Raw genomic sequence first — 22,190 nt, forward strand, 5'->3', positions numbered from 1 at the left:
TACATTTTCATCTGTTCAACATTTTTTATTTCACGCGTATATTATTGCATGCGTATTTTTAAAATTAGACTAATTATTCATCTTTATTATCAACAAATGCAAATATTTTTAACATTTCTCAATTGGAAAAGATTCAAATGAATATTCCATTTCAGCTATTTAAAATCACCATTCGCTTATAATAGTTTACAAGAATTTAAACAAATTTGTTTGTGGAAGTTCAATAATAATCATAATAATCAAGCCCAAGCTTAAAAAACTTGTTCCTTCATTTCATCACATCGGTTCTTCTTGCAAGGTCCCTGATGATATTAGTCACAATAATCCTGCAATGGCTCGAATTAGTGAGCTGGAATTTATGATGGAACTTTCAGTTAATTTGTCGGCGGGTACAGAAGTTTGTCGTGTTTCATTTTAATCTTAATTTTATTATAAAAAATTTATTTATTGTGTCTAAGATGTTTGCATACTATAAATTAAGACATCAATCAAAAATGATATTTTTATACGGAAACTGTTGAAAATGAAAAAATAATATGTGTGTCCGTACGAATTTATATACGCTTGTAGTATGATTTTAAACGTGTATAAAATGAAGTACATAGTAAAATAGCGGGTGTTTGACTGTGTGTTTGTGTCAGTGTGTCTATTTCGTTGTGTGTGTGTGTGTGTGTGTGTGTGTGTGTGGTGTGTGCTATCAATGTATGAGTATGTGTGTACATCAGCGTGTGTGTATGTAAGTGTATGTCAGTAAACGTCTATGTTACAATGCCAGTCATGAGTGTATGACAGTGTATGTGAGTGTATATGTGAACGTTAAGTTTTTGTTAATGTGATAAATTTGGTTCTCCTTTAATTTTGCGATTAATTTTTTGGTACGAGACAGAGAAGCCGAGAATGGGAAAGTTGATGAATGGGACGAGAGAAGCTAATGAATGGTGTGAATGTCATTGTGTTCTTCTGCTGCTTCACTCAAAACAATATCAAAATTGAAATCATTAAACTCTTGGCCGCCACTCATTTATCAAGCGCCTTTTCCGAATGCGCGGTAAATAATGCTGACGTGAACATAACTCAGCGGCCATCGTCAACAATTACAAATCATCGCTTGGTTCATTTTTAAATTTCTGATGGACCTTTTTAACTTCCTAATTTATTCCAATTCATTTTGACGTTTGAAACGACGAAAGATAAATTATAAATAAAAATTATGTAAGTAATACTTGCAACGCATTCAACACTCGCATCATATCGAATGATGGAGTATTTTATGTGAGCGCGTATCGAAGGATATTTTTACATGGCTACATCCTTTGCAGTCAAAACTGATGACAAATGACCGGCAAATATTCTACATAATATCACCATCAACTTGAGTTGCTTTCTTCATTTTTCTTGATTACTTCGCAAAGTTTGATAAATTATATTTTTACACTTATTTTTCGTTTCAATAAGTGGCTCGTCAGACGCTGAATGGGAAATGGAATAAAAAATTGTCCATAATGACAAAAAAATGAATGAAATTGAACGAACGAACGAACGACAATAATTTATTGCTAGGTCTATTGAAAAAATTATTAATGACCTCACATTGTTCCATTGAATTCTATTGATCCAATTCATGGCTGAAAAAACTCCTACTATATGTATTTGTTATGTATATGTATGTAATTATGTATTATATATATATATATGAACATTAAGTAGGTAAGTATGATGCATGTTGTTTGCGGCGTTATGTAACTAAAGCATAACACGCGTTCTATCAATAACATAGCAGTTAATTTCGATTTTCAAAAAAATTATTTTCATACCTTACATCAATATTGAGTGGAACGTAATTAGAAAAATTATGTTGGTTTGTTAGCATTGTACAAATAAGCTTGAATGAAAATGACATTGTAGCCAAATCGTGAGTTGAAAATTGTATCGTTATTTGCTTGGGATTTTGCCAGAAATTCAATTGCACGAATGCCACACAGTAAAGTATACAACAAGTATAGAAATAATTTTTAGTGTTATTAAATATGAAACATTTAGTTTGTTGAAAAGTTTTGGTTTGTAAGGGTAATGAAGATTTATATGTGTTTGCATGATGAACTGATAAATTGAACAAAGCCGCATTTTTATTGAGTCTGTTTTTTGAAGCAATGAAAACCTGACGACATGCATGGCTGATAAATTATTCAAGGTGACGCCAAGCATTTAATTATTAATGATCAAGTGTTGTTTCATTTTTTTTCTAATATTTGATGTCTTCCCAATCATTTTATTCATTCCTACTTTTTACGTGTTAGAAAGCTCAGTATAAAAAAAGTACTTGTTTCAAAAAACATTTGTTCAAACACCTAGCGAATGTAAAATTATTTTATTCTCAGCGTTAAATAACTCTAATGCTAAATTTTGCTTTATACGTAAACTCAATAAACTGTGTTTCCATGTGATTCAGGTTTATCGAAAAAAGATCTGAACCAGCACTTGCAGATTATTCATTCCACATACCGATGTCTGGTCTGCAACTTCACGACTCGAAGTAACGCCAGACTGAACAAACATTTGAGTGAAAATCATTCCAGCCAGTCTGAGCAGGAACGCATGATGAACACGTCTTTAAGCAGCAACAATGAGAACAAAAAATCTAAAAGGTCAAGAAAGTACACTTGCAAGCAGTGCTCCTTCTCAACCACGATTCAAGTTTGTACATAATAATGACATCTATCAAATATCTTCTTTAAACTTTTATTTATCTCTATCATGACTTTTCTATCATTTAGTTAAAATTAAACCCATGTAAACATACACATCGAGGAAATAAGCAGCCTATGTGCTGATAACAAATTATTTATTTTTTATTTTATTTTAAGACAAATATAATGCGAACTTACATATAACAACGACATAACAACACAACACACAATAACAATTCACATTGATAACACAACAACACAACACACAATAACAATTCACATTGATAACACAACAACACAACACACAATAACAATTTACATTGATAACATAACAACACAACACAAAATAACAATTTATATTGCTAACATAACAACACAACACACAATAACAATTCACATTGCTAACACAACAACACAACAACTTACAATGATGAAGTAACAATTACACCGCAGGAAGACATATGGATGCATACTCGCGTACATGTGCCTGCCTCCAAACTTCTTTCCTGCCCCCGCTGTCCATTCGTATGCGCCTTCAAGCATCATATGCAGTACCACCTCAACAATCATTTCGGCTTCAAACCCTACAAATGTGAACTATGCAATTATCGTTGCAACAATAAATCGATGTTGAACAGCCATTTGAAGTCTCATTCCAATGAATATCCATTCAAATGTCAACAATGCTCATATGCCTCCAAGTACAGACAAGCCTTGTACATTCACAGCATAAAAACCAATCATACCCTCAATGAAAATGTTAGCAACGTCTCGTCAAAGGAAAACAACAAATCGTTCCATTTAGAAAAATGGAACAAGTTTCAGAAAAAGTCAGTTACTGCCTTTAAAAATAAAAATTTCAACTCTAGAGATGTCAACAGGAATTTGGAAAATATCAATGATTTTACATCATTAGAAGATGTAATAAATAATTACAAGATCAACACATTAAACTTTTGGGAAATGATTGAATCAAACGCATGTTCCAAGCTAAATTTAAATCAGACAATATCTCCTTTGGACAAATATTTACTGAGAAACAAAATTTTTCCAAACAATCATCCGTCGATGCAGCAAACTTCTCCAGTTAAGTTTTCCAACGATTCCTTAATGTCTTACATTTTATCCTCTCCCATGCCACTTTTTCAAAATACCACGGAGAACACTTCTTCCATCCGATCTATGCCCTCCCTTTTGAACAATTTTAAGAATGAACCGCAGAGTCCTTCATCTGATTTCAGAAAAACTCCACAAAGTACCAACACTCCAGATTTTGTAGACAAGAAGAATCAAACTTCAACTTCTATTGAAAATCCCTCAACACTCGTCAACAACAACAACAAATTCGACAATGCACCAAACAATCAAACACGCCATTTAGAACAGTCGACACTACAAGAAAGCTCATGTCTCTTTCCGTTAGATTTGAGCTCATCAACAAACAGAGCCCCGAGTCAATCAGAAGGACAAAATTCACCGGACAATGATTTACCTGAGCATTGCACAAAAAGAGACGACGATGATAAAAAGGCTAAAAGTCCAATGAAGGCAAAAAAATTTAAGTGCTATTACTGCAGGATCACTTTTGACGATGAAGTACTTTACGGGTTCCACATGGATTACCACACTCCCGACGATCCGTACAAGTGTTTCCTTTGCAAAGAAACTCACAATGGAGCCAGATTATTTTTTCTTCATTTACACCAAGTAGCTCATTCCTTCAAATTTCCCAAAAATTTTATATAATTTTTTATATTGAAGGTAAATTTAAAATTTCTTACAATAAATTAATCAAAATTATTCGTAATGACATGAAAAAAACTTAGATTAATTAACATTTGTTTAATCAACAGTCGAAATCCATGAATTCACATTTTGTAATGTTTTATAAACAGGCCCTTGAAATTATAAATGACAAAAATTAGTTCAGTAATTAAGAAATTGCGAATCACTATGCCAAGACAGACATGAGAATTTATTTCTGTAAGCGCTTTAAATTGGAAATTAAACAACTTTATATTAAAACGTTCTAATGGTGAAGCAGTTCATTTCCGTACAAACAACAACAAACGATTGCCACGCACGCACACACACACACACACACACACACGCACACGCACGCACACACACACACGCACGCACGCACACACACTAATAAATTGTATGTATATTAGAAATTACGGAAAATAATGTGAATGTTGTAAACATATATATTTATATATGAGCCTCAGGCTCATTTTAAACAGATTTTTTAATGAGATTGAATCAAACATGTCGCAAAAATTGTTCATGAAGTAATTAAGCAAAATTATATTCTAATAAAGCAAACCTGAAACAGCAATGAGGTTTGAAAAGTAAGACAAGCGATTATGAATTACCTACCAAAAATTTTTTCAACTTTGTAAAAATTGTGTTGAGGACAAGGTTTTTAATTAAAATTATTATTCGAAACTGTCAAACTGTTTAAACATAAATATATTAAACAGCACAATACGATTGATTATATTAATCGATTTATTTTCCTGTGTTAAATATATCAATTGAAACATTTCAAAATATTTCTTTCATTCGTTGTGAGGCACTAGATGTTCTTTTCTAAACTTTGATTGCTGGTTTCTGGGTGTGCTTTTAAAAACTGTCAATGCACGTCGTTAAATAATAATTTTCTGAAATCACTTACCAGGTGTAAGATTTTTTAGTATCAACATTTTTTCTTAATCAATCTTCATTGTATGTAATCGTTCGTCATTGTAACATAACATTCTTTATTGTAACACAACATTCCATCTGGTTGAGAGTTTATCGTAATGTAATAAATAAATAGATCACCAGATCAATCTTTGTTCTTTACGACACAGCTAATCACAAATCCATTCATTTGGAGGATCAAATGAGATACAAATTATAATAATATCAATGCGTGCATGTGTACAGTACATGACTTGCGAGCTTCACGGGGAGATTTTTAAACTGATTAAATAAACATGCATACAATGACGTAAATTGGTTTTATAACGTTTTTGTGTAATAGTACCTATGCATTTGCAGACTGTACGATGAAATTTATATAACAGTTTAATAATATTGAATGAGATTAATATGATTCTGTCCTGTTATTTTGAATCTTTCTTAATGTTATGTCACTTTTAATATTGTTGCCACATCATTTAACTGTCGTTTCTGTTGTTCATTGATTCAATTTTTTACACACTTTTCTCATTTATTCAACCTCATCGACTTTAAAGGACAAGCGACATAATGTTTCCTTTTATTCCAATTTTTGTTGTTCGATGCACTTTAATACTAAAAATATTATTAACATGTGTTTCCGTTGTTCATTAACAAATACAAAACAATAAATCGATAAGATAATACGTTACTCCAGAGGTAGGCAAACTACGAAGCCATTTTCTGCCTTGTTCGACCAAAAAATATCGTCAGAGCCATATATTACGAGACAAAAAAAAGGTCCAAAAAATTTGCTATTTGAATAAATATGTGGCCCTTCAAAGGTTAAATAGTTCTCAATGCGGTCCATGTGGCCTTTCAAAAGTCAAATAGTTCTCAATGAGGGCCTCACAGCAAAAAATTGCCCACCCCTGCGTTACTCAATAATGAACAAGAAAACGGAGCAGAATTGTATAAAAAAGATATTGAATTATATGAATTATTTAAATGTTTGAATAATGAATTGATTATCAATCATGAGAGGTGAATAAAGATCAGATGATGAACTCGAGGAAAGAAAATTGTTGACCTGCCAACTTGTCTCAAACATTTCTTTATTATTTATCTCCACAAAGTCTTAAAAAATATTCGTTTAAACTTCCAAAACAAGTTGTTTTTTCCATTTCAAGTATCATTTTTTCATCGCAACAGGGGTAACTTTTACATATTTTCAACAGAACACTCTGGAACAAGAACGTTTGAAAAAGTTTTTTATTATTGAAGAGCGCACTTGAATTGCGTGAGAATTGCATGTACATACATGTAGGTAGATGAAATATGCTGTACCGCGGCTGCCTGCGTGCGTGGGAGGTTAGGTCGAGTGAGAAGCTAACATAAATATTTTAAACTGTTAGATGTTAAATGGTAAACACTTAGTTTCATCTTCACCATCGCATGCTTTCAACATCATAAATGTTTGTTGCATCTATCGTAGAAATGTCTAAAAGACGACGCATGTTCTTTCCATGAAAAATTCATTCATAACTTTTAATGATTCCAACACACTTTTATATGAGGACTTTTATGAGGTTAGCCAAAAACTTTTTTCATGTTGTTTTCGTTCTTTTTTAATAGTTTTGTTGCTCTGCGAATTGAAAATAAACCATCTTTATTATAAACTTCACGCACTGCATTTACAAAACAAAAGTAAATAAATCAATGGCCCATGAACTTTAGAAATTTTTCCAACAGACGATAACTTCTTAATTGATAATTTTTGTGTTTGTGATTTTGTGCACGGCGTTCATTGTGAATATGTTTTTAGATGTGATGTCTGTGAAAAGAATATTTTTGTAATTTTTTAACTGTTTAATGTTTTTGTGTTGATGGTTCGATTGTCTGTCTCAATTGTTCATTCAATTGTTATTAACGAGTTCGTCATCGGAGTCATTAAGCCTGTGGTTACTGCTGATAAATTTATTGTGCTCCTATTTTAACATACATTCTTGGTGTAGCTCAATGGTGCAATGGTTCAAGTGCCTGGCACTGCCGTTGAAGTTACCGGGTTCGACTGCATAAGGATCCACGCCTATTACACGCAATGTGTATAATGGGTTGATTGACGTGTAGTTGAATGCAATGTATGTCTGCTGCTGTTGTTGTTGATGCCGCAGAGGAAGAGTGAAAAAATTGTGAAAAGTAATCATTAAAAATTTGTTACACAACAAACAAAAATGAATTGTAAAATATGTTTTTATCAAAAAATATAGTTGCACGGTGGTAATTAAGCAAAAACGAAAATTTTAATGAACGAATATTATTAAAAGTTTCCAATTATTAGGAATTTCTTTAAGAACTGAATCAATCGCAAAATTAAAACATTTTTATTACAATTTGTTACGCACAGAAAATAATAATAGAACATCCAGATAAATGAACATAATCTAAATGAAAGAAAATTGTTGAAAAATAAATGAAATGTCCGAATAAAGTTAGATTATAATGATTTATAAATCATTTAGAGGCGCTACAAACAAGGAACCATGAATTGAATTAATTGCGACCAAAATAGATCTGTCTATCGTTCTATCTATCTGTTTGTCTGTTTTTCTGAATAAAAACATGAAAGCTAAAGAAGTCTCAGACATTTTAGTTAAACAGAGTAGAGCTATTACAACACTAGAACAAAATAAACTATTTTTAAAACAATTTCCATTTTCAAATATTTTTTCAGAGTTTTCAAGTTCGGCTGTTTTGTTAGGAGGCTTTTGTGCTTTCAAGTATTTAAAAACCTTCTAAAAATTGTTTACTCGCATGAACACTTGAAATAATTTGAAGTTTTGTTAAAATATTTTTAATATTTCAAGTGAAGACATGAAAGGTTTTATGCTGAAAAAAAATGAGTTTATAGTGCGTGGTTTCAGCCTGTTGAAAAGAAATTCTGCAGTGCATCAACCTCAGATGCTTTTTATTGCATGTCTACAAAGTTGAAAATATGATAAGTTGGCATTTGTTAGCTATATACAGTCAACGAGCGTTTGTTATGACGTGTGTATTTTTTGTATAAACGATGGTTTTCATTGGGGATAAATAACTGTCAAAATTTTTAGTTTGCTGGTGCAGGTAAATTTAATAAAAATTGAATGGATTAAATATAAGAACTTAATGTATCATGCCTGCATCCAACAAACTGCCCTACCACGCTAACAACTGAGTTAATAAATTAGCCAGATAACCGTTGTTACTAGCAAGTTAATATAAAAATAATTTATAAAAAATTAAAGCAGAAGATTAGTGATTACGTATTTAGTTGGTTGCGGTTTTTCATAAACGTGAACTTGTAACGATATAACTATTGCTCGATTAACAATTAATTTAAAATGAAACGAAAATGTTACAGTTTGTAAGCATTTATTACATAAATTATGATATGATTTCAGTTTCATGTTGGCTTTGTTGTTCAGCATTAAGAAAATAAATTAATTTAGCTATACACTCTCTGAATAAAAAGTGAACAATTGACCAATGTTTATTCATTTGTTAAACAATGGTCATAAATGAAATAAAAACAAACTAAAACTTCATCAGAAGCCAATGAAGAAGCGATCGTATCTGCTAAGAACGTCATACGATCAACAGCTAATGTTATATGATTAAAGCAAGTAAGTCTGCAGGCTTGTTCTAATTCATCAAATAACAAGGAAAAAAAATATTATCGGGGATGGTTTTGCTTTCATTTGTGTGTACACTTGATCTATTTCAAATCATTTGTTTCCTCTGCTCGTTCATCTGTTTACTGTTGGTTCATTTGCTCTATATGTAATCATTTGTTTCATACGAGTCAATTTGCGTTTCTATCTGTTTAATATGAGTTTATTTCGGACTATATATTCGTTTGTATAATACGTGTTCATTTGTTTAAAATGTTTTCATTTTTACATGCTTATTTTGTTACGTGTTTATGTTTGAAACTAGCCAACAAACATTTCGTTTTTATTTTCAATATTATTGCCATAATATCATTGTTACTGATGTTCGTGTAAATAATTTATATATATATATATATATATATATATATATATATATATATGTATATCTAATTAGAGTGCTTTTTGTATCATTATGCATGCCACAAACCAATGTGTGTTGCATGTATATATAACAGGACGTTGTATATATAAAAATATATAGGTATATATATATATATATATATATATATATATATGTATGTTTATTTACATATATGAGAAACAGTGCTTGTACTACAGCCAATAAATGGAAGGCGGAAGACATGTAGCGCAGACGGTTGGGGATAAAATTTTCATCGTCGATGTGCACTAGCCAGACAAAACAAATTTTGATTTAGACTTGTTCGATTGATTATTGATAGAAGCATTTTCGATGAATTTCGAGGAATTATTAGAATAATTTCAATGAATTTTGAATCATTTTTGGTAGTTGTATAGTGTACAGAGTCGTCGGATGTTAACAATTCAATTATTTCTTGGATGTCGTTTGAGTTAAAGTTTTTAAAAACTACAACATCAACTATGCTATCATCAACAACGTCTTCATCATTATTTAATATTTCATCGTCTTCGTCATTATTTAATGAGTCATCGTATTCATCATTATTCAATCTTTCATCATCTACACAATTATTTAATTCATCGTCTCCACCAACATGTAACAATTCAATGTCAAAGTTGGACTCCTACATGGCTCCAATTCGATTGATATGTGAGGTCTACATTTCATTCCCGATGGTCATTTTTGGGTTAGTTGGCAACAGTCTTTCTCTCCTGGCCCTATTCAGGTACAGACAATCTCCAGTCACCACAATTCTCTTGAAAGCAATCACAATTCTCGATACATCGAATTTGTTATCGTCAACAATTTTGCGTTCGTTTAGATACATCGGAATTCCAAATTATGAACACTTCCACCGCTATATTTTCGTTTGGCTTTTTCCAGTGAACTGCATAATTAAGATGGTCAGCGTTTGGTTGACGGTCCTGTTGACGATGGAAAGGTACACCGCTATATGCTACCCTCTGCACGCGCAGCGCATCTGCTCCACCAAGAGAACCAAATGCTTCATTTTCTTCACCACCGTCATCGTCGTCCTTGTTTCCATTCCAAAATTCTTCGAGTACGAAATTGTTCCATTCGATGTGAAAGACTCTGGCTTTCAACAAACTAAAATAATGTCAAACGTCTTTTACACTTTTGCGTTTAGAATAATTTTTAATTTTTTATTTATTTACTTTGTTCCTTTGATAGCATTGATAGTGATGAACTTTCGAATATTTTTAACGCTCCGTTGGACCTCGAGACAACATCGTTCCGCATTCTCCAGCAACCTATCGAGAATCAACAGAGCCTCATCCGTCAGCACCCACGAATCTCTCTTTGAAGTCACCAGGTCCATCACCACGGTGGCCGTCCTCGTCGTCAGCGTCTGCATCGTCTGCGACATTGCCGCCATGATATCCCACGTTCTATACAGTTTGGAACTGACCTCAAAAAGTTATGCGTGTTCACTGTCGTTTTACAGAAGAATATCATCAAACATCAGCAACGTCTTCCTCACGTTCAGCTGCTCTGTAAACTTCCTCATCTACTGCACAGTCAGTAGAAGGTTCAGACTGACGTTGAAATCAATGTTGCCCGGAGGAATCAGCACGATCGGCTGGCCTGCTACGGCCATTTCCAAGCGAAGTAGTTTGGACGATAGAACTTCAAACGCTACCACGCAGAGTGTTAGGAGAAAGTCGAAGAAGCAGTTCAGTTGTGGACGTACTATGAAATGCTGCTGCAAAGTCATAAAAAGAAATGAAGACAACGAACGATGTACATGATCAACATTGTGAATAGTAACGGTAAGTGCAAGACGTTCATAAGTTCTATGAGCACTTGAACATTTATTGATTCATTTTTACTTGGCTGTTAAATTTGTTGTTAATTATAAAAACCACGGAACATTTTGAAATACAATCACTCACATAGTGCAGCGTACAATCGTTATAAATGTGTAACTGTTATTTTTATTTTTTGAAAAATGATTGATGTTTGGCGAACACCATTTTATATTTTCGTAAACAGAACTTGCATATTAATTTTGATGGTGCATTTTCGTTTGTTGATATTTCAGTGAAAAAACAAACAACCTGTAAATAAATTTATTTATAAACCATTGTTTCCTTGTTTTTAATTATAAAATGAAAGACAGCATGTTACGCATTAAAGGAGCTTAAAAAGGCGTGCATTGTTTATTGTGAACTCAAATGAGCAAAATATTTGCTCCCGCCCGGCCATAACGGAGACAAGTGGAAGATCACAAAAGCCACATTATAGAACGAGGATGATGAGGAAGAAGACGATGATGATAGTAACGATGATGATGATGATGATGATGATGGTGGTGGTGGTGGTGGTGATAGTGGTCTTGTTTATTTATTTAGGCTGAGATGTAGCAGCTGACACACCAAGTGACATGGAGGAGTTGTTTGCTGCTGCTGTTGAGGATGATGATCACACGCGCAATAGAAACTTCATGTTTATATTAATTAAACGAGACGATTGTAGGAAAAGTGGTGGAAATGGGGCGGAAACATTTCCAAAACTTCACTGCGATGGCTTGCAAACGACATAGTTTTTTTCGTACTATTATTATCTGTTAACATCATTGTTGTTATTATTTTTGAGTTAATAAAAACTTTTCTTTTTTAAAAATAGTTAAATAAAATTTTTTTTTAAATTAAAACGCCGGTGGAAGCAAAGAAGTGGAGGAATGTCTGATTGATCGTCTGCGTGGCTTCCGTGCAAGCAGGAGAGGCCGCTTGAAATAAGCCACGTTAGGAGCAATTTTTTAAAGTGCTTCTAAGGGGTAAACACGGAAATGTTAGAAAACGTCATTTGAAAGAAAAGACTAAAAATCATCAAAACTCGAGTATTCAATGATTTAAATGGCTCAAGTGAGCTATGTAAGAAATTTTTGGTTCATGTAGTTGCATGCGATTTGTAGAAGTTTTACAAAGTGCTCACTAAACAAGAAGGAAAAAAATTTCAAAAAACATTCATTCGCGCGTCCGTTAATTCATTCATCCGATCGCTCATTCATTCATTCATTCGTTCTTTAGTTAGCCCAATTTATCGTTCGTATCTTATTTGCGTTCTTTTATTCGTTTGCTCTCTCATGTACCTTCTCTCCACTCGTTTCTTCATTTGCTCATTTTTTTATTCGTTCATTCGTTCATTCAATCATTGTTCAGCATCAAGTGGATCTCCTCGTGTTAAACAAAATTTTGCTCTCCGCTTCTTTACTTCTCTCAAAATCCTACAAAGTTCAATCTTGAAATGTAACAACACCAGCCAGCTCGTTCGGTTGAATACTATCGAACGAATGTGAATCTAAAAATTGTAAGAGTTTTCATTCCATAATAAATTCATGTTTAGTACAAAATTAAAAAATCTGTATGTGGAGTGCAAGCAAGTTGTATCACAACAGGGACGGCTACAACACAGCGTCGATGCACAACAACCAAAGTATCAAACTACGAACTGAACGACAACGGCTAAGTTTTGAAGAGCCATGTACAACAATAATGAGAACGACAACGACAATGATGAAGCCCATCTTACAATGATGAAGCCCATCTTACAATGATGAAGCCCATCTTACAATGATGAAGCCTATCTTACAATGATGAAGCCTATCTTACAATGATGAAGCCTATCTTACAATGATGAGGCCCATCTTACAATGATGAAGCCCATCTTACAATGATGAAGCCTATCTTACAATGATGAAGCCCATCTTACAATGATGAAGCCCATCTTACAATGATGAAGCCTATCTTACAATGATGAAGCCTATCTTACAATGATGAAGCCTATCTTACAATGATGAGGCCCATCTTACAATGATGAAGCCCATCTTACAATGATGAAGCCTATCTTACAATGATGAAACCCATCTTACAATGATGAAGCCCATCTTACAATGATGAAGCCCATCTTACAATGATGAAGCCTAACTTACAATGATGAAACCCATCTTACAATGATGAAGCCCATCTTACAATGATGAAGCCCATCTTACAATGATGAAGCCTATCTTACAATGATGAAGCCCATCTTACAATGATGAAGCCCATCTTACAATGATGAAGCCCATCTCACAATGATGAAGCCCATCTCACAAGGATGAAGTCCACCTTTGTACATAAGTTTTATTATGAATCTCATTCTCTGAAGAGTATGCAGACAGAAAACATCTATAAACGCCAATATTTCAATTAACATAACGTTATTTTTTTCTAGTAAAACATGCATTAATAAATCAACTAACATAAAATTTATTTGAGCACTTTTAAGAAAGAAAGCGATGTCAAGTTTAAATGTTTAGTTTACGTACAGGTTAACACAAATTCATTGGAACTTTCGTCATTTTACTCTGGTTAACACTACTAAAAATTACAACGTAACTGTCTAAACATAATAAATTTATTAGGAATATATAATTAAGAATAATTCAATCATTTTACTTATTAGCTGTTCTGAAATGGCTCAGCTTCATTACCTGAAGTATTGCAGCAATTCCACACACACACACACACACACACACACACACACACACACACACTACACACACACACTTACACGCACGCACACGAACACACACACACACGCACATAGATGTGCGTGTTCGAGTGTTTGAAAGTGTTTGTTGAAAAAAAAACTAGTGTAAGAGCACATATTTGCATGAATATAATAATTTTTCAGCTAAAATTCAAATAAGAAGGCTTATAAGTGACACAAATCTCATTTTTGTTTGCTCATCACCCTCAGCGCTGATTGAACATTTACACAGCTGAACTATTTCAAGACTATTTCTTCCATGCCAGTGTATAACATGTTTTTATTTTATTACATTAGGTTAAAATCGCAAATTGAAACTCATAGAAATTAATTTGTAGAAATTTGAGAAGCAGAACTTTTTCCATCTTGTCAATTGGTAACGTCCAACGTATTAATAACACCAATGACACCTAACTCCATTTCACTACAGCAACTCCTTCTGAAATGTTCATTAAAAACTACCTCCACCACCTACAGCCTGCCCTGGCAATCCATCCGTGTATGAATTAGATCAGATATATCGAAAGAATGAGTGAGTGAATTGAAATAAGAATAACTAATATGTTAAAAAATCCTCTCGGAGCAATCAATTTTATAACAGCGGCGCGCGTACAAACACTTGAAGCCGACCTGCACACCATTGACCCAGCAGGTAATATTGAAAGTTATTTTTATTCATTCTACGATGATTTACGCCTTTACTGGCTTATTTTTTTCCAATGTAAATAAGTTTTTTATCATTTTTTTTGTGACACCAGAGTAATGTAATTTAATCTTGTCACTTTTCCTCAACTGTTAATATTTATTTATATTATATATTTTTAATTATTTATTTTATTTATAAATTGATGTTATAATTTTTATTTTTAAGATACCATAATAATACAATCTTCATCATCATCGTGATTGTCATAATTACTTGCCTGGCGACCATCATCATCATCGTCATCGTCGTCATCGCCATTGTCATCGTAATCATCATCGTCATCTTCACCATCATCACCACCATCGTCATCATTATCATCATCATCATCATCACCCTGTTCGGTATCATGTTCTCATTTCAACTTTCCTCATCTAAAAATAGTTTTTTTGATTGCTTACAATAATAATGAAAATCTCAACAACTTGTACCAGCGATGATGACGGAGGTGATGTTAATGATGATGATGATGATGACGATGATGATGAGAATGATGATGATGATGTTGGTAATCGTGATGCTTCACTGTTCCATCTTCTTACTTAAGCTTATTATTATTATTTTAAAATATATATCTTTAAATGATTGAATGCATTTATTTCAACAAAAACTTTGTCTTCTTATGTGCTCATTGGTTCGAGGTTCAACGTCAGATTATCTAATATCCAACCATACTTTGTCATCCTACTTTTAAGATAAGAAGAACGAGGTTGGTGGGCCTGATGATTCACCTCGCAATCAGCTCCGTCGTTTCTTCTGTATATAGATGCTAAACATTCAGATGTGCTTAGTGGGGAGGAACAGTTCGTGACACGAGTACGTCGCAGTGTGCTAGTGACGACAACAATGACCAGCCAAAGTGATGTCAAGTCATCAAAAAAATATAGACTTGAATTGATATGATTGATATGTGGATTCCCGATAGAGCTTGGTTGAGGTTGGCAAAGCGCGGTGACCTTATTTTTCCAGGTTACAGGCCAACTATCTCATTTTGGGCCAAAGATGTTCTCGGTTTCGTCTGCCAAAGTCTGTAACTCATAAACTCATAACCGGCTGGTTTGAAGAGTGTCGCAGTGATGTTTCCAAAAGCCGATTTAAGCGTCGTATTTCAACAAAAAGCAGCATGGACAGCGCTTTTGAAGAGAACTCGATAGCAGCGCTTATAAATCTTCTCCAATGCAATTTATTAAGTGTATTGAGAGGCTTTTTCAAAAAAATGCTATATAAACGTTCCGATAGTAGCATCCATCATGCATTTTAATCTTGTTTAGTTTGACCGCGACTCTGATGCGCCTAGATAAAGATTCTGGGATTGATAGTAAGATTCTGGCAAGTAACGGCGATGATGATGACGACGATGATGAAGTGTACAAAGACCAACCATGCGCCTATAAGGCTACTTAAATTACTACTGCGCTAGCGTAGATGGAGATTGTGACAGTAATGATGACGATGATGACGACGATGATGATACTGAAATGATGATGATGATGATGATTCCAATAAAGAGAATGAGGAGTATGAGAAGGAGGAGAAAAAGAATGATGATGAATATGATGCGATAATGATGATGTTTACGTAATATGAGATGACAAATCGAGGCGCTGTGCATAAAAAAATGTTTTTGCGAAGCCCGACGAACGGAGTGTTATGATCAAGATGCTCCTCGGCTACTGTTACTAAAATAAAAATTGGCAATGACTGATTGCAGACAAGATGAATTTGTGTCTCTGCAACAAGTTTGGCATCAACAAATTGTGTCTCTGGAACAAGTTGGGTGTCAACGAATTATGCTCTGAAACAAGTTAGGCATCAACAAATAACTGAATTTAACGATGTTATTTATATGCTACTAAAACAACTAAATGTATCGTCACTAATTTTACTGTCCAAACATTAAGAGTCATATTTTTGGTGATGTCATAAACTAGTCTAATCGAACACAACTTGTTAGTTTAAAACAAAAAAATATATATGAACATTCTTTAGCAAATAAATGATTTACAATTAAAGCGTAAAATTTAATAAAATCTGATAACATATTTTCTTTTAATTATCACCGTAGGTCGTAAAATTAATTTTCATGAGATGACTAATGACAATTTTTTTTAAATATAAAATAATTTTCAATTTATTTTGATGAAAAACCACGACATTGAGTGAGATAAACATCGAAACTCATTAATAAGTAGATTTTTAGTAACGCGAATATTATCTTTTTAAAATCTAGATGCGTATGATTATTTATAATATTACTTCATTTTTCATTTTTATCCTTTTTTTAATTGACATTGAGATACCCAAGAAAAATTTGGAGTGATTTTGTGAAAGAAAACAAATCTGAATAGTGTAATTGGAATGGAAAGAATTTATTTCAATTTCGTGAACAATAAATTGTATTCGTTTCAAGAAATTACCACAAACTAATGTTCTACAAAAATACTTTGAGAAATAATTATAAAAAATTTACTATTGTTTTAACCTTTGAATTCAGATTTTAACCTAAAAAACATAATTAAAAGACATTTACAATAAACAACATATGATATGCCAAAGATTTTTGAGAAAAATAAATTAAAACTGTAATTGCTCATTGGTTGAACAACAGCCAAACGATATCACAAACAGATTAAAAAAAGTGATTAAGCGTTTTTAATTTCAATCAAATTTTTGCAAGGAAGAAGTCAGCGCCTCACTTGGCGACATGTTGTAGGTAGCTGCTACTTTGCATACGCTGAAGAAACGAAAGATAAAGCTTGCGTGTTTCTTAGCGACTGTTGTTGTCTACGTTGTTGTGTTGTTGCTTTGCTTACATACGGTGTTGCTGTTTATGTCTGGTGTTTATGTTTTTATTTGACGATGTTATTTATATTGCTTATAATTAAAACAAATTAAATAAACTTAACATATTTTACAGTTTGTTTTGAGATGATAATTATTTTCATTTTAAAATATTATTTTGAATGTCACAGCTATTTTCATTTTTTATTTTCGATTTTTAATCCACCTCAAGTCAGATTATCCACCCGTAAATATTCCTAATAAACACGTTGGCAGTAAAGCAAAATGACATCTGCGCGTCATAAGACAGCAACTCTTCTATTAACTTGATTAGGACCTTATTGATAATTATTGATAACTTGGCTAGCGATTGAATGTGACAGAATACAAGATGAATATTTGTAACCTTGCTTCATCCAAACATGCAAGATGATGTGTGCATGTTCAACAAATGTCTCAATAGCGTGCCTCTGCCTCTAACTCTAAGTGACGGATGAAACTGAAAAATGTAATGATCAATTTGTGGTTTCAATTGATTAGTCAAAAATTTTTTAATAATTTATGTTTATTAATTTCAATTTAATTTTTAATCTCAGAAATGTGGAGGTTCAAAAATAATTAACTGCATTTTTTACTGCATTTTTATTTTTTTATTTTTAACCCATATAATTTGAAACTCTTTTGCTGGAAGCTTTCTATTTTGAAGTATCAACTTAAAAGTCAACTTGAAAGTTTCATGGAAAGTTTTTTTGATGGCTGTTTTTAAACTAAATTACTACTTGGCTGAAACTGCTTCACGCATACTTGCATGTATGAAATACAACATGAAGGATATATACATTGACCAATAAACTAGTAAACTGTTCATACAAGTTTTCTACTCTTACTATTAAATACATAAAAAGTTGATACTTAATGCAATATACATATTTGAATAGTAGTTAGAAGTTTAATTTGAAATATTTCAGCACATCAAATCATCGTTATTTGGATAGAGTTACGAGGAAGCGAGGGCAGACTTGGTGTGACGAAATGTTCTTTTTTTATGGAATTGCTTTTTCCATTCCATTTGAGACTTGCTGTTGACTAACTATCTTGGTTTTTCATTCATTTCGAAAAATACATTTTAATATATCTATAATTCAAAAATATGCCGAACAAAAATACGAAGTTAAATAAGAATTGCACACAATGGAGTGATAAAATTTACATCTAATAAGCTAAAATAGTTGCATATTTGATAAATAATAAATACATATATTAGTTTTTAAACAAAACTTAAACAACTTCGAAACTTAAATAATTTTGGAATGTTGCCTAATGTTTCTAGGAATGTTTCAAACGGCTTAGTATTGAATGCAAAAATTAATGGTACAACTGCATAGAAGTTCCATAAGTTTTTAAGTATTCGCTAAATTATCTAAATATTTTAAAAAAAGCAAATATTATGTTTAAAAATAAATTTCTGTTGCATGATGAAGGAGTACCAACCTACTTCAAGATTGATAGACAGTTACGTTATAAATAATTTATTCAGTCTGACACGAACCTGTAGTTAAATATTTCTTCCATGTCTTCTCCATTCAGGGTAAATTTTCTTCTCGAAGCGACGTATCTTTATCGGAAGCTTCCAAAAATAAAAATTTTCAAACAATTCAATTAAACAAAAATTAGTTACATTAAAATATTTAGTATTTTTTTCTGGCTTTAGTTTGAAGGCAAAATTTTTAAATAATTTGAAATCAATTAAAAATATTTTAAAAGCCCGGTTTATAGAACCATGGAAACTTCCATATATTCTTTATCGCTTTCTACCGGTCGGTCAGTTTTTACGTTGGCTTGCAGCACTAAAATATTCATACTCTCTATTTCGAAACAAGTATTTTTAAAATCACTTTTTAAAACGTTTCTCGTGATCAAAGCGTAGTGGATGGCCATAAATTTCAGAAAAATTTTGGTCCACTTGAACGGCGAGCAACTTTTTACGAACTTTGAATAAGCGCACAACGCTGCGATGAAAGGGTTTATTAAAAAAATGTTTTATGCAACGTTGGATAAATTGTGTTTGCATGTATTTTCTAGATGAAATTGTGAAGGGCTTTTTTCTTCTTTCGCCGAAATATTTTGCTACATGATACCGTAATGTCAACGTCAACATCCAACATAGCAGACAACAACAACAGCAGCGAGCAATAACAACAATCACAAACAACATAAAAAAATTCACATTCAACGATACACCATGTTGGTAGGTTAGAATGCTGCTTCATATTTTGCTCGTAAATAGTGCCTTGAATAAGCAGCCACAATCGTGATGTGACGGAAATTTGTTTACTGATACAAACATGAACGTTTTTGATCTACATGTTATAGAAGAGCACAACATAAATGATAACAAAAGGTGTTTGTGTGTGTGTGTGTGTGTGTGTGTGTGTGTGTGTGTGTGTGTGTGTGTGAGCCAGGATATTCATGTCAAGTGTCAAATCATAACGAGAAAAAGTTTTTTGGTAATGTCGTTGATGTTGTCCGTGAAATTCTAACGCTATTATACATCAGGTGTGTTGAAGTTGGTGAGTTTTAAATATTATTGTATGTTGATATTTTTTGTTTGTTTGGTTTCAAAATCAAATAAAATATTTTTTGTGTTTGGCTGAGTTATTTCAAAAGCTGTTACAGCTTGTTAACCACAACCACATACCTAATGGTAAAACTCTACTGACAAAAAAATGCATTCAAACACAAACAATAGCTATTTTAGAATCTTTGATGACGAAATATCAAAAACTAATAAACCTGATAGAGTTCTGAAGAAAAATTAAAAAAAACTAGGGGAGAATTAATTGTTATCTGACGTAGGATCACACATGGCTGGCCCACACTCTGAATGTGAAACCTACGCAATCTCAAACACTACACTTGACATATCGCCCGACACGTTCTCAGAACTCATTATGTGGAAAGTCTCAGAACCAGTTGATTTTAATTAAATCGACAAAAATTACAAAAAATTTATCTGTTTTTTGTGTAGAATGTTTTTTTGAGTAAAAAAAAAATTAAAAATTTTCCGTATTTTCATAATAAATCAATTTTTTCGAATGTAAAATTGTAATATAGTACCAGCAACCAATGATGAAGATAACAGAAAAAATGCATACGAGTAGGATGAACGTATAAAATTGAAATAGTCATCTCGTAAATATATAAACTTTTTTCTTTTGGTTGGTCTCAAGAGTGTTCAACTTTTATAAACGATTGAGAAGGTGTTGGTTATTTCATAGCTTGCTTGGTATGCTTATCTTTTGTGAGCAATACAGGAATTGAAATAAGTTTCTTAGCTCTTGTATTTATCTACGATTACATCAAATTACATAACAATTATTAATGTTAACGTGACAGTATCTGTGACGTTAATTGGAAATATCATATGCTATGCACTGTTATCATCAACAACAACTAAAACAACAGGATCAACATCAACAACAACAACAACAATAATAATTATAATATTTTTGTTATTATTGAGGTGCATAAAATAAATTTTAGAAAATAATTTTTCCTATTTTGGCAAGCGCTCACATTCGTGAAATGCGTCAGCGATATAACTTGGAGAGTTGTTGCTGGTCGTCAGGAAATTGAATTATTTCACGGCAATTTAAAAAAAAAATTTTGTTTCTTTTTTTAATGTGAACACTTAATGGCCAGCATAAATTTTGTCTCCACTCTGAGGAATGGTAAATAAAAAAAATTCTTGTACTAGGCCGCATCGAGCAAACGTTTTTATTTTCTATTTTTCATTATCTTCAATCCACAAGTGCACGTACTTCAGTGTTCGAACGCACAAGTTATGAAAGCTTTAACTGAGTTTTAAAATTTTTTTCAGGAAATTTTTTTTCATTCTAGTTATAATGTTTAAATTTAATAATGTGTAGACAATGTGTGAAACTTTTATTTAATGTTCTTAGAAGAACAATTTTTGAAACGATTCTATGCGAAAAGCATTGTATGAATGGTGTACGTACGTACGTACATATGGTGAACGTATATATGGTGTACGTACGTATACACACACGTCAATTATCAATATCATACTTCATACGTCAATTGTTATACATCTGTTCGCACGTTGATTGTTTCATGTTGTGGTTTGAAGAGTCGCGCTGAACTGGAGGCCGTGAGGGAAATATGACGAGGTCGTTCACACGATAACGAAGTAGCATGAAGCAATAATTTGAAACCACACACACACGTAAAAACAAAACAAGGTTTACCGAGACAAACCCATCATTAAACATTTCGTCTTCATCGAAAACTGAACTGCAGTGTTTGTTAATAATTGTATATTGATAACATTCTGAAAATTGCCCATGAATAGTCAATTATTATTATAAGGAGGAAATGTATAAATAAAAAATTTTCTTTTATCCTCTTCATTTTTAAAGTTTATTGGCACTCATATTTTCCATTTTGTTGATGTTGTTGAAACCACTTGACCTGTCTTTTTCATAATATAAATTTCCATTGTTGCTATGATCTTGACAATTTCAAAGTGACGCTTCATTTTGATTCATGCAAATTAAATGAAAATAAAAAAATTTTCAAAATTTATATTATGTTTTATATTTTTCAAGGTCCAATTATTTTTGTATCAATTTGAGTTGGCGTCATTTTGATAGCGTCTTATGGAAACACCAACTTATCTGTGAGATGAA

At 32.5% G+C, this 22,190-nt stretch overlaps 3 protein-coding genes across 3 annotated transcripts; 2 read left to right on the plus strand and 1 right to left on the minus strand.

Moving 5' to 3' along the window:
• Nucleotides 1-331: 331 nt before the first annotated feature.
• On the plus strand, nt 332-4,433 carry HELRODRAFT_167650 (hypothetical protein; the record flags this gene model as incomplete). The annotated part of the gene is made up of 3 exons (XM_009013405.1): nt 332-389; nt 2,450-2,694; nt 3,141-4,433. The coding sequence occupies 3 exons, from the start codon at nt 332-334 to the stop codon at nt 4,431-4,433; spliced, it is 1,596 nt and encodes a 531-aa protein (XP_009011653.1).
• Nucleotides 4,434-10,051: 5,618 nt separating this feature from the next.
• HELRODRAFT_167651 (hypothetical protein) lies at nt 10,052-11,215 on the plus strand (the record flags this gene model as incomplete). The annotated part of the gene is made up of 1 exon (XM_009013406.1): nt 10,052-11,215. One exon carries the CDS (start codon nt 10,052-10,054, stop codon nt 11,213-11,215), a length of 1,164 nt encoding a protein of 387 aa, XP_009011654.1.
• Nucleotides 11,216-19,251: 8,036 nt separating this feature from the next.
• Nucleotides 19,252-22,039, minus strand: HELRODRAFT_167652 (hypothetical protein; the record flags this gene model as incomplete). The annotated part of the gene is made up of 2 exons (XM_009013407.1): nt 19,252-19,490; nt 21,973-22,039. The coding sequence occupies 2 exons, from the start codon at nt 22,037-22,039 to the stop codon at nt 19,252-19,254; spliced, it is 306 nt and encodes a 101-aa protein (XP_009011655.1).
• Between the last annotated feature and the right edge of the window lie 151 nt (nt 22,040-22,190).

Source organism: Helobdella robusta, assembly GCF_000326865.2.
Source record: "Helobdella robusta unplaced genomic scaffold HELROscaffold_12, whole genome shotgun sequence".
In the NCBI taxonomy this organism is placed as follows: domain Eukaryota; kingdom Metazoa; phylum Annelida; class Clitellata; order Rhynchobdellida; family Glossiphoniidae; genus Helobdella; species Helobdella robusta.